At 43.2% G+C, this 14,158-nt stretch overlaps 1 protein-coding gene across 1 annotated transcript in view; it reads left to right on the top strand.

Moving 5' to 3' along the window:
- LOC120999308 overlaps nucleotides 1-14,158 on the top strand; it is a 95,949-nt gene that overhangs the window by 11,894 nt on the left and 69,897 nt on the right. The window contains exon 5 of the mRNA XM_040430181.1: nucleotides 503-669. Within this exon, the coding sequence (XP_040286115.1) occupies nucleotides 503-669 (167 nt within the window). The remainder of the gene's footprint in view (nucleotides 1-502; nucleotides 670-14,158) is intronic.

Raw genomic sequence — 14,158 nt, 5'->3', positions numbered from 1 at the left:
CAGGCTTTCCTCACACGTCCATTTTTCGATTAGCTAAGAACAATTCACACTTACAGCACATGAATAATATCTCCATACATTTTCCCAATGACATTGCTATAAAGTGATGAACGCACATCTGATATATTAGTCCCAACAAATAACTGTGACCTATTGGGTGGGCTGTACTGGAGTCCCTGAATTGGCCCATTCGTCCTAAATCGACTAAAATCCATTCCTGATTAGTAAAATCTCAAAATGTCTTATTTAGTTTCACACATGCAACACAGCAGTCCAGCAGGCTGTTCTCTGGATCCAGCATAGCCGGATAGTGCCGTGTGCCCGCCGGACCCCTCTGACTATAATGGGAACTGGCAAGGATTCGGCCGCTCTCCAGCATAAATGGCAGTAAAAAATTGATGCACGCAACAATCGTTTTTTTTGTTTTTGTTTTTTGTTTTTTTACTCTGTAAACATCTGCAGCAGTTTCATTCATTTCTATCTATGCTCACGTTTTATGCAGTGTTCCCAAGCACACAATATCAGCACAGTACCTGGATCTTCTAACAAGACGATCAAAAACAGATCCATTGGACGAGACTGTTCTTAGTGAGAACTGGAGGCTCCCTGAGTATGAATTGGATATAAATATGTCAGCAGCAAACGTCTTCTGCTGTTTTTCATACCGAGGTAAAGCAGGTTTCTTTTTTCATCATTTTTATATACATAATTTTTGCCTTTCTTTAGAAATCTTAGACTAAAGGTCCATTCACACGTCCGTTGTTTCTTTCCTGATCTGTTCCGTTTTTTGCGGAACAGATCTGGACCCATTCATTTTCAATGGGTCCTGAAAAAAATCGGACAGCTCAATGTCTGATTTTTTTTCAGGACCCATTGAAAATGAATGGGTCCAGATCTGTTCCGCAAAAAACGGAACAGATCAGGAAAGAAACAACGGACGTGTGAATGGACCCTTAAACTGAAAAATAGTACCAAGAATTCATATTTGTTTTGCTAATTTATAGACCCAGTAGCATTTTTCTGCGATTGGCAGTTCCACTGTTCAATGTATATATAGGAACAAAGGAGACAGAACCAGTAAAAATGCTTTTGTCTTCTCTCCAGGTTCCCTGACAGTTTTTTTGATAGCTGGAGACCCAACATTTAGCTGTCTGATCACTCAGAAAAATGGCTAAATGCCACTTTGTAAATCATGGGGCGGACTTGGAAGGCCCACTGCATATATAGTATGGTGATGATTCCAAAAGGTTTCCGTAAAAAAAATAGATATAAGATATGTCACTCACTTTATGAAAGCCCTGCTGTTCACCTTAGTGCCTAACCATGTACATTGAATGATTGTTGGAGGTTCCTATCTCAGCAGGATGTCTGCTTTTGGTGGAGAGAGGAGCACACATTTTGTATTTTAACATGCCCTAAATCCTTTAACCAGAAGGATAAGGGATTTTTCAGGCACCACTTATACCATCTTCCTATGGCAATTGCATGCTCAGACACCATATTCTAGTTAGCAGGGCAGCAGGTGAGGCATCAAAGCTCTAGACAAGCAGATTTGACTTCCAAGTAATATTTCTTAGTAAATGCTACAAAATATAAAAAAAAATACAAAAAATATTAAAATGTCAATATTGTATTTTGGAGGTATACCTTTCACATTCCATTATCTTAGTGCTGTGAGTGTATATTATTATTATTATTATTATTTATTATTATTAAAGCGCCATTTATTCCATAGCGCTGTACATATGATAGGCGGTACACATACATAATTCAAACAATTGCACTAATCATAAACAAGACGAGTTACAAACTGGTACAGAAGGAGAGAGGGCCCTGCCCGTGAGGACTTACAATCTACATGCAACCAATAAACGATAAATGGATCTAATTAAATCACAAATCACAACTCCAACAACATGACTTTATACAAAATCACTGGTGTTTATTAGTACTATATGTACTAATAAACACCAGTGATTTTGTATAAAGTCATGTTGTTGGAGTTGTGATTTGTGATTTAATTAGATCCATATATCGTTTATTGGTTGCGTTATGAGTGATATTGGGTCACTTGCTTAATAAGTAGAAGGGAAACAAGTGTTGGTTTATTTACAATCTACATGGTATGGGAGAAGGACACAGTAGGTGAGGGTGAAGTTGGTCATAGCGGTATAGAGGCAGCAGGGTCACTGGTTGTAGGCTTGTCTGAAGAGGTGGGTTTTCAGGTTTCTTTTGAAGGGTTCCACTGTCGTTGAGAGTCTGATATGTTGGGGTAGCAAGTTCCAGAGTATGGGGGATGCACGGGATAAATCTTGAAGGCGATTGTGGGAAGAGGTGAGGAGAGGAGAGAAGGAGGTCTTGTGAGGATCGGAGATTGCGTGTGGGGATGTATCAGGAAAGTAGTTCAGAGATGTAGGGAGGGGACAGGTTGTTGACGGCCTTGTAAGTATTTGTTAGTACTTTGAAGTGAATTCGCTGGGCAATGGGGAGCCAGTGAAGGGATTGGCAGAGGGGACAGGCAGAGGAGTAATAGGGTGAGAGGTGGATTGGTCGGGCAGCAGAGTTGAGGATAGATTGGAGGGGTGCGAGAGTGCTAGATAGAAGGCCACAGAGGAGAATGTTGCAGTAGTCTAGGCGGGAGATGATGAGGGCATGTACAAGCATTTTCGCAGATTCAAAGTTAAGGAAAGCACGGATGCGGGAGATGTTTTTGAGTTGGAGGCGGCAGGTGGTGGAAAAGGCTTGGATGTGCGGTCGGAAGGAAAGGGCAGAATCCAAGGTCACTCCAAGGTAGCGGACTTGGGTGACCGGGGAGAGTGTGCAGCCATTGATCATGATAGATAGGTCTGTTGGGGGGGTTGAGCAAGATGGGGGAAAGATGATGAATTTTGTTTTATCCATGTTAAGTTTTAGAAAGCGAAAGGCAAAGAAGGATGATATAGAAGATAGACATTGTGGGATTCTTGATAGTAAGGTGGTGATGTCTGGACCAGAGAGGTAGATTTGTGTGTCGTCAGCATAAGAGTGATACTGAAAGCCATGGGACTCTATGAGCTGTCCCAGGCCAAAAGTGTAGATAGAGAATAGCAGGGGTCCTAGGACAGAGCTTTGCGGGACACCAACAGAGAGGGAATGAGATGAGGAGGTGGTGCGGGAGTGGGAGACGCTAAACGTCCTGTCTGAGGTATGATGTGATCCAGGAGAGGGCCAGGTCAGTGATGCCAAGAGATGAGAGAGTTTGCAACAGAAGGGAGTGGTCAACAGTGTCGAAGGCAGAGGACAGGTCATGGAGAAGGAGGACAGAGTATTGTTTCTTGGTTTTGGCTGTTAGTACGTCATTGGTGACTTTGGTAAGGGCAGTCTCAGTCGAGTGGTGGGGTCGGAAGCCAGATTGTAGGCGGTCAAAGAGGGAGCAGGAGGAGAGGTGAGAGGACAGTTCAGAATGGAAATGTTGTTCAAGTAGCTTTGAGGCATACGGAAGAAGTGATATGGGGCGATAACTGGACAAAGAAGATGGGTCAAGTGAAGGCTTTTTGAGGATGGGTGTAATGGTAGCATGTTTAAAAGCAGAGGGGAAGACACCAGAGGTTAGTGATGGGTTGAAGAGATGAGTTAGGGCTGGGATAAACACGGTGGTGAGGTTAGGGATGAGGTGGGATGGGATTGGGTCAAGTGCACAAGTGGTCAGATGAGATCTGGAGAGTAGAGTGGAGAGTTTTTCTTCTGTAATGGTGGAGAAGCAGGTTTTGGGAGAAGAGGACCGAGCAGTTGTGTAGCGGGTCTGTGGGGACTGTGTAGTGAAGCTTTCTCTGATGTTGACTATCTTTTGTTTGAAGTATCTACTACTAAACGAGATAGACGAGGCGGCAAATCATAATGAGGTGGTTATTATGGGGGACTTCAACTACCCAGATATAGACTGGGAAACTGAAACTTGTATATCTCATAAGGGAAACAGGTTCTTGGCAATAACCAAAGACAATTACCTCTCCCAACTGGTTCAGGACCCGACTAGAGGGACGGCCATACTGGACTTAGTATTAACCAATAGGCCTGACAGAACAACAGACGTGCAGGTTGGTGGACACCTGGGAAATAGTGACCATAAAGTAATAGCCTTCCAATTATCATTCAAAAGAGCGTTTCTACAGGGAGGAACAAAAATACCAAACTTCAAAAAAGCTAAATTTAGCCAACTAAGAGAGGCCATAGGCCTAACTAACTGGGACAAAGTCCTCAAAAATAAAAATACAGCCACAAAATGGGATATCTTTTTTTAAATCAGATTGTTTTTATTGAGATTTCCAAAAAACATTAAAGAGAACAAACATCCCCCCCCCCCTTCCCCGACCCAAATGTCCTAGATCCAAGGAGAAGATTCTCAAAAGTCTCTTCAAAGAAGAATCCGATCCTAAAAAGCAATAGTAACTCCAATCAGCTGGTAACCCGGTACATAATTCCCAATTGTGTAATACATATCCCGAATCCGTGTACATTAGTATATTACAAGTCAGCGTAATAAATCATATACATCACCTCTGTCCCTCAAAGGCTATACCTCTGTCCTCTCCTTATCTATCGCACCTCTCCCACTCCCAATGAGCATTGGCACCATATTCCCAAAGGGACTACACCCAAAAGCGTTTATAAGACTGGGGCAGTCTGGACACCAGTTGTTATATGGACCAACATTAATCTACAATATTGTAATGTTGCAGCCACCTACCCCAAATCTTCTCATACTTCTTGATGCTATTCCTTTTCTGGTATACAAATCTCTCCATTTTTAACAGTGTGTGAACCTTATGGACTAGTTCCTTAACCTCAGGAGGAGGATCATGATCTACCCAATGATACACAATCACCTTTCTTGCTTGATACACTATGTGAGTAATCGCTAATTTTTGTTCAGCAGGTAGTTGTACAGACTCAACACAGCCAAGTACACATAACCTGGCATTGATCTACATTCGTGTCTCGAACACTTTTTGTAATAAATCCATTACATCCCCCCAATATCTCCTCAGCCTAGGGCAGTTCCACATAAGGTGTATCAGCGTAGCATTGGGTGTACCACACCTGGGACACAGGTCATCTGATCTGTACCCCATTTTCCTCAGGAGGGCAGGTGTCCGATAAACTCTGTGTAACAATAACAGTTGTGACATTCTGTGTGTTTCGCCTACCGCTACATCTGTAAACCCTTTTAGTACTGCATGCCATTGCTCTTCCGTCAAGTCGTCCATATCCTCCCGCCATTTATCATACAATCGAAGAGGCTGCCTTTTAAATTGCATTTCCATAAAACTACTATAATGCAGCGATATAACCCCACAGGTGGATCCCCCAGAGCTCGCCAAATCTATAATCGGATTTCTGGAAGCCGGCACAATCCCCCCCCACTGTGTCTTGGGAGCGGATAGCATGCCGAAGCTGTAGATACAGATAAAATTGGGAGTGCGGGAGCAGAAACTCCCTTTGTAATTGGGCATATTCTTTCAGGGTGCCCCCCTCATATAGCTGATGCATGTAGGTGAGTCCATATCGTCCCCAAGTCTGAACATTGGACACTTTATGTAATTCCGTATACATGAGATTGGGCCAAATTGCGGTAAACCTGGTGTAACCTTGTATCCCTGCTATTTTCCTCCCTTTCCACCAGACTTTATGAACCACACGAAGTAGCGGAATGTCTCTCCCCACTCTACAAAATGGGATATGTTTAAAAACATCCTAAAATCTCATTGTGAGAGATACATACCGTATGGGAATAAAAGGTTAAGGAACAAAAAGAAACCAATGTGGATAAATAGAACTGTAAAGAAAGCAATAAATAACAAAAAGAAAACATATAAATCACTAAAACAGGAGGGTAGCACGGAAGCACTGAAAAACTATAAGGAAAAAAATAGAACATGTAAAAAACAGATAAAAGCAGCCAAACTAGAGACCGAGAGATTAATTGCCAAAGAGAGTAAAACTAACCCTAAAATGTTCTTCAATTATATAAATGTTAAAAAGTATAAATCTGAAGGTGTCGGCCCTTTAAAGAGTAATGAAGGGGGAGTCGCAGAGAGCGATGAGAAGAAAGCAAAGCTGTTAAATATTTTTTTCTCCAATGTATTCACTGAGGAAAATAAACTGTCAGATGACATGCAGAATGTAAAAATAAATTCCCCATTAAAAGTGTCCTGTCTGACCCAGGAAAAAGTACATCAGCGACTTAAAAAGATTAAAATAGACAAATCACCAGGACCGGATGGCATACACCCCCGTATCCTAAGGGAATTAAGTAATGTCATAGCCAGACCCTTTTTTATGATATTTGCGGACTCTATACTGACAGGGAATGTCCCACAGGATTGGCGCATAGCAAATGTGGTGCCAATATTCAAAAAGGGGGATCGTGAGGGATCGGTCATGTCAAACTAATTTAATCAGTTTCTATGAGGAGGTAAGTTCTAGACTTGACAGCGGCGAATCAATGGATGTCTTCTATCTGGACTTCTCCAAAGCATTTGACACTGTACCACATAAAAGGTTAGTATATAAAATGAGAATGCTCGGACTGGGAGAAAACGTCTGTAAGTGGGTAAGTAACTGGCTCAATGATAGAAAACAGAGGGTGGTTATTAACGGTACACACTCAGATTGGGTCACTGTCACTAGTGGAGTACCTCAGGGGTCAGTATTGGGCCCTATTCTCTTCAATATATTTATTAATGATCTTGTAGAAGGCTTGCATAGTAAAGTATTAATTTTCGCCGATGACACTAAACTGTGTAAAGTAATTTACACTGAAGAGGACAGTATACTACTACAGAGGGATCTGGATAGATTGGAGACTTGGGCAAATAAGTGGCAGATGAGGTTTAACACTGACAAATGTAAAGTTATGCACATGGGAAGGAATAATGCAAGTCACCCGTACATACTAAATGATAAAACACTCGGTAACACTGACATGGAAAAGGATCTAGGAATTTTAATAAACAGCAAACTAAGCTGCAAAAAACAGTGTCAGTGTAACGGTCGCGTACACACACACAGGGGGAAGGGAAGTGACCACTGCGCTCCACCCTTACCCCTGGCCCTGCCTACTTGCCTCGCGAGTCCTAATGACAGGGGACAACTGGACGGCAATCCCTAGCTTGGAGTAAGTGCAGGGATGACAGACAGACAAACAACAGGACGTGAACGGACCGAGTCAATACCAGGAAAGCTGCAAAGTACAAATGGAGCAAGCAGAGAATTGTCAGGAGAAGCCGGGGTCATAAATACCAGGAGAGCAGAGAAGTACAAGAGGAGTCCTAAGAGAGTAGTCAGGTGGGAGCCGAGGTCACAATACCAGGACAGATGCGCAGTACAGGAGGATCAGGCAAAAGGATGGTCAAGGAACAGGATCAGGTAAGTATTCAGCAGTCCAACAAATACCAGGAACCTAGAAATTAACAGGCAACCTGTAGCCAGCAGGCTGCCTGTATTTATAGTGGGGAGTGAGGGTCATGTGACGTGGCCAGCGTCACATGACCGACAGACCAACCAGTCGAGCACCGAGTGATCAGCTCGGCGCTCAAGGCAGACTTAGGAGCAAGGAGCCACCCAGCTAGTAAAGCCGCCCTGGGAATGAGGTCAAACACAGAACCTCATTCCAAAAGCTAAGCAACAGTTCTGCGGGCAATGGGGGACCGAGTGCACCTTCGGAACCCCGTGACAGTCAGGCAGCTGCTGCCAAGGCCAATAAGATAATGGGTTGCATCAGAAGGGGCATAGATGCCCGTGATAAGAACATAGTCCTACCACTTTACAAATCGCTAGTCAGACCACACATGGAGTACTGTGTACAGTTCTGGGCTCCTGTAAACAAGGCAGACATAGCAGAGCTGGAGAAGGTCCAGAGGAGGGCAACTAAAGTAATAACTGGAATGGGGCAACTACAGTACCCTGAAAGATTATCAAAATTAGGGTTATTCACTTTAGAAAAAAGACGACTGAGGGGAGATCTAATTAATATGTATAAATATATCAGGGGTCAGTACTATCCCATCATCTATTTATCCCCAGGACTGTGACTGTGACGAGGGGACATCCTCTGCGTCTGGAAGAAATAAGGTTTGTACACAAACATAGAAAAGGATTCTTTACGGTAAGAGCAGTGAGACTATGTAAATCTCTGCCTGAGGAGGTGGTGATGGTGAGTACAATAAAGGAATTCAAGAGGGGCCTGGATGTATTTCTGGAGCGTAATAATATTACAGGCTATAGCTACTAGAGAGGGGTCGTTGATCCAGGGAGTTATTCTGATTGCCTGATTGGAGTTGGGAAGGAATTTTTTATTCCCCTAAAGTGGGGAAATTGGCTTCTGCCTCACAGTTGTTTTTTTTTGCCTTCCTCTGGATCAACTTGCAAGATAACAGGTCGAACTGGATGGACAGATGTCTTTTTTCGGCCTTATGTACTATGTTATTTGGCAAAGTCCTCAGCTGAGCAGAGAGGAGAGGGTGGGGGCGCTGGGGGACAGAGAAGGGAGTTAAAAGTGTTAAAAAGTTGTTTAGGGCTGTGGGCCAGGGAAGATATGAGAGATGAGAAGTAGGCCTGCTTTGCATCAGCGAGTGAGGATTTGAATATGAGGAGGGATTGCTTGTATGCGGTGAAATGATCTTTAGAATGGGATTTCTTCCATCGGCGCTCAGCAGCCCTGGAAACTTGTCTGACCAAAGTTTTTTGGTCAGGTTGGTGTGCCAGGGTTGTCTGTTAATTTTTCGGGTTTTGTTGTCTGTGAGGGGGGCAACAGTGTCCACCAGAACTGTACTTAATGTGGTGTTATATAGGGTGGTAGCAGCATCTGGGTCTTGGAGGGAACAGATGGTAGAGAGTGGGAGAAGAGAGTCAGAAAGCAAGCGAAAGTCGAAATGTTTTGTTTAAGGTTCCTGCGGGGGGGGGGGGGTGGGGTGCTATTGTGTGGACCGGGGGAGCAGCAGATGAGACCAATGAAGAGAAGGTGAGTAGGTTGTGGTCGGATAGGGGGAGAGGCGAATTAGAAAGGTTAGATAGGGAGCAGAGGCGGGTAAAGATAAGATCCAGAGTGTGACCATCTCTGTGGGTGGGTGCTGAAGACCACTGAGATAGGCTGAAGGAGGAAGAGAGTGATAAGAGTTTAGAGGCGGCCGAGTGGCAGGTGTCAATAGGGATGTTGAAGTCACCCATGATGATAGTGGGGATGTCGGCAGAAAGAAAGTGTAGTAGACAGGTGTTTAAGTGGTCAAGAAAGATGGTGGCTGGGCCTGGGGGGCAGTAAATGACAGATACTTGAAGGTTGGAGGGAGAGTAGATGCGAATAGAGTGTACTTCAAATGAGGTGAGCGTAATGGAGGGTGGCAGTGGAGTTGGGCTGTAGGAGCAGGTGTCTGATAGGAGAAGACCAACTCCTCCACCATGTTTGCAGCTGGGGCGGGGGGTGTAAGTGAATTGAAATCCACTATAAGAGAGTGCAGCAGGAGAGGAGGTGTCAGAGGGTGTCAGCCATGTTTCTGTGAGACCCAGAAAGGAAAGGTTTTGAGAGATGAAAAGTTCATGAATGTAGGACAGTTTGTTACAGACAGAGCGTGCAATCCATAATGCTCCTGCAAGAGGAACCAAAGAAGCAGGGGTCAGAGGAATGGTTATTAGGTTTAAGGGGTTGCAGAAATTTGTAGAAGGAGATTTGTAGTGGGACATGGAGGTGATAGTGGGGATTTGCTGAGGGGGGCCTGGATTTGGAGAGATATCACCAGCAATAAGGAGAAGCAGAGAAAGTGTTAGTAGGTAAGAATAAGAGAGGGCATGAGGTATCTGTGTGTGTTTTGGAAGGAAGTGTTTTATGTTGCCAAACAGGTTTGTGCAAGCGGTCAGATGAGAAGGTAAGATGGAGGGAGAGATGAATAGTTCCTTGCTGGGTGAATGGATGTGGGGGTATTTCAGGAGGTTGTGGAAAAGTGGGAAGAGTAAGATGAAAAATTGAAACATTGTTTGCATTAACTATGTCTGTAATTACCTGTGGTCCTCTTCTGGTTCCATTCTGGTATAATTCAGAATGTGCACTTAAGAGTTGCACTTTAGAGATGTTGCATTTGGAAAGACCAAGGTCTAAAATACCTAGGAACTTAGATTTATACCACTCAGTGTTCAATCAGGTGTGACCAAGAGGGGAGGGGGCTACATTTGGCCTAATCAAGGAGGACCAGATACAGGGGTGAAATAGTCAATGTAAACAAATGCTCAATAAATCCAGCAGGGAAAGAGACATTAAAGCTTCAGTCAAGACATACCAGGATTTAGAAGGAAAGATGAGAGGGGTGGACAATATCAGTATATGTACATATTTTTACATAAAGGCTATACATCACTGCCCAAAACAATGGGCCTTAATATTGAGTTGGTCCCCCATTTTTCTGGGAAGGCTTTACACTGGGTGTGAATTATGGTTGCTGAGATTGCATCTTAGGCTACTTTCACACTGGCGTTTCTGGGTCTGCTTATGAGATCCGTTTCAGGGCTCTCACAAGCGGCCCAAAACGGATCTGTTTAGCCCCAATGCATTCTAAATGGATAAGGATCCGTTCCGAATGCATCAGTTTTCCTCCGTTCAGCCTCCATTCCGCTCTGGAGGCGGACACCAAAACGCTGCTTACAGCGTTTTGATGTCCGCCTGACGATGCAGAGCCAAACGGATCCGTCCTGACTTACAATGTAAGTCAATGGGGACGGATCCGTTTTCACTGACACAATATGGTGCAATTGAAAACGGATCCGCCTCCCATTGACTTTCAGTGTAAGTCAAAACGGATCAGTTTGCATTATCATGAACAAAAAAAAATATATATATATATATTTATTTATTATTTTTTTTGTTCATGGTAATGCAAACGGATCCGTTCTGAACGGATACAAGCGTTTGCATTATAGGTGCGGATCCGTCTGTGCATCTACCAGACGGATCCGCACCTAACGCAGGTGTGAAAGTAGCCTTACTTCAGCCTTGGGTACATTTATACCAACAGATTATCTGACATTTTCTGACCAATCATTGGGTAGATAGCCATTTACACACACAGATCTTTTGTTATACACCCCAACTATTGGTGTTATTGGAAAGAAATTGGTCAGATAATCTGATGGTGTAAATGCACCCTAGTCAGGACGAGTAAAAAACGTACAAATCCTTGCTCAGATTTGGTGTTCCAATTCATCCCATAGATAGGAGAGTGGTACCAGGGCTGCTTTAAAGACAGTCAAGTTCTACCTCACCAACCATTTATTAAGGAGATTACTTTCTACATGGAGAGAATCCAGAGAATGCTGGAATAGGTAGAGATCTTCCCTAAACTCTTTCTACGAAGTTGTAAGCACACATCTCACTAGAATGTCGATGTATGACTGTTATACTTCCTACCACTGGATCTAAAGGTCCAGTCTAACCCATGAAAAACAGTCAAAACCACTAATTCTCTTCTAGAAAACATTGGCACTAAGCATTCATATTGACACTCCTCAAGAAGGAAGAAAACTGTCTCACTAGTGCCACCGATAGTTAGCTACTCTGTAAGGCAATGTCTACTTTTAATCAAGACTAGGGATTTTAGTCATGCCAGAGTCTCCTCCAAAAGGAAGACAACCAGTTGACAGCTGTTTTAGGGTTCTTGTCCTCATCACATAGTGCAGGTTTCTGCTTACCTGGATGAAAAGCCTTTGACATACAGTCTTGTGAAAAAATTAGGACACCCTTTGAAAGCATGTGGTTTTTTGTAACATTTTTAATAAATGGTTATTTCATCTCCGTTTCAACAATACAGAGAGATTAAAGTAATCCGACTAAACAAAGAAAACTGAAGAAAAGTCTTTTCAAGATCTTCTGTAAATGTCATTCTACAAAAATGCCTATTCTAACTGAGGAAAAAGATAGGACACCCTTGCCCCTAATAGCGAGTGTTACCTCCTTTGGCTGAAATAACTGCAGTGAGACGGTTCTTGTAGCCATCTACCAGTCTTCGACATCGGTCTGAGGAAATTTTACCCCACTCCTCAATGCAGAACTTTTTCAGCTGTGAGATGTTTGAGGGGTTTCTTGCACGTACAGCCCTTTTCAAGTCACCCCACAGCATCTCAATGGGATTCAAATCTGGACTTTGACTTGGCCATTCCAGGACTCTCCATTTCTTCTTTTTCAGCCAATCTTTGGTTGATTTACTAGTATGTTTTGGGTCATTGTCATGTTGCATGGTCCAGTTCCGCTTCAGCTTTAATTTTCTAACTGATGGTCTCACATGTTCTTCAAGCACCTTCTGATACACAGTAGAATTCATCGTGGATTCTATGATGGTGAGCTGACCAGGTCCTGCTGCAGCAAAGCAGCCCCAAACCATGACACTTCCACCTCCATGCTTCACAGTTGGTATGAGGTTCTTTTCTTGGAATGCTGTGTTTGGTTTACGCCAAACATGTCCTCTGCTGTTGTGTCCAAATAATTCAATTTTGGACTCATCTGTCCAAAGAACATTATTCCAGAAGTCCTGGTCTTTGTCAACTTTATCGCTGGCAAATGTCAGTCTGGCCTCGATGTTTCTCTTGGAAAGCAAAGGTTTCCTCCTTGCACACCTCCCATGCAAGTTAAACTTGTACAGTCTCTTTCTGATTGTAGAGGCATGTACTTCTACATCAACAGTAGCCAGAGCCTGCTGTAGTTCTCGAGATGACACTTTAGGGTTTTTGGATACCTCTTTTAGCATCTTGCGGTCTGCTCTTGGGGTGAACTTGCTGGGGCGACCAGTCCTGGGCATGTTGGCAGTTGTTTTGAAAGCCCTCCACTTGTAGACTATCTTCCGGACAGTGGAATGGCTGATTTCAAAATCTTTTGAGATCTTTTTAAATCCCTTCCCAGACTCATAGGCTGCTACAATCTTTTTTCTGAAGTCCTCTGACAGCTCTTTTGCTCTCACCATGGTGCTCACTCTCACTTCAACAGTCAGGAGCACACCAAACTAAATGTCTGAGGTTTAAATAGGGCAAGCCTCATTCAACATGCAGAGTAACGATCTACTAATTATGTGCACCTGGTGTGATATACCTGTGTGAGATCTGAGCCAATTTAAGAGGGAATACATGTGAGGGTGTCCTATCTTTTTCCTCAGTTAGAATAGGCATTTTTGTAGAATGACATTTACAGAAGATCTTGAAAAGACTTTTCTTCAGTTTTCTTTGTTTAGTTGGATTACTTTAATCTCTCTGTATTGTTGAAACGGAGATGAAATAACCATTTATTAAAAATGTTACAAAAAACCACATGCTTTCAAAGGGTGTCCTAATTTTTTCACATGACTGTATCTGTTGGGGGTTGGACTGTTTATTCTTTGAGGGAGACACTGGCTTGGCTAATATGCCTAGTCATATTTCGGACAGGGACTTACAGGTTACCTTTTCCAAGGGAACATTGACTGTAAGAACTACTACTCCAGACGTCCGCAAGGTGAAACCGTACTCCCTGAGAGCATTATACATTCAGAAAAGTTGTCATGACCTGGCATCCATCAAACTCACAATCTCCTGTCAGACGGCCAGATGGTGAAAGGCTATTTGTAATTCCAGAAAGCTCATTTCCAGAGCTCTAATTCTTGCCACTGGAGGAGGTGATGTCAGACATGCATATGACTGCTTGGCCATGAATGCCCAATCCATGAAGCTCCCAACAAACAGTTCTTGTAATACTATGTCTAGAAAATGTATATTTCATAGACACCTCCTCAGCACACAGCAATCTGTTCAGAGTTTGGGCTTGCGGGGCCTACTGCTGAGCCTGAGCTGGTGTTGCTCCTACAGTACCTATTTCTACTGCACAATAAATGTAGCACGTCCAGCAGGCCAGAACTTGACCAACTGACATTTTCAAAAGGTGGTATCCTATGGTCATTCATGTGAAAAGTTACTGAGCTCTTCAGTTTGACCCATTCTTCTGCTGATTCACATTCTTTTGGCTGTTGTCTGTTTTCATAACAGTATATTTAGACCTTATAAGAAATGAAGAGTAACTAAACTTTTTAAAATTGTCGAATGACATACTGATAGCATTTTTGATTGGGCATGGTCTGAGAGCTGAGACCCGCTCTGATTCCTGAAACAAAGTTGT

Source organism: Bufo bufo, chromosome 4 (genome assembly GCF_905171765.1).
Source record: "Bufo bufo chromosome 4, aBufBuf1.1, whole genome shotgun sequence".
In the NCBI taxonomy this organism is placed as follows: Eukaryota; Metazoa; Chordata; class Amphibia; order Anura; family Bufonidae; genus Bufo; species Bufo bufo.
This window is presented reverse-complemented; position numbering and strand designations above follow the sequence as displayed.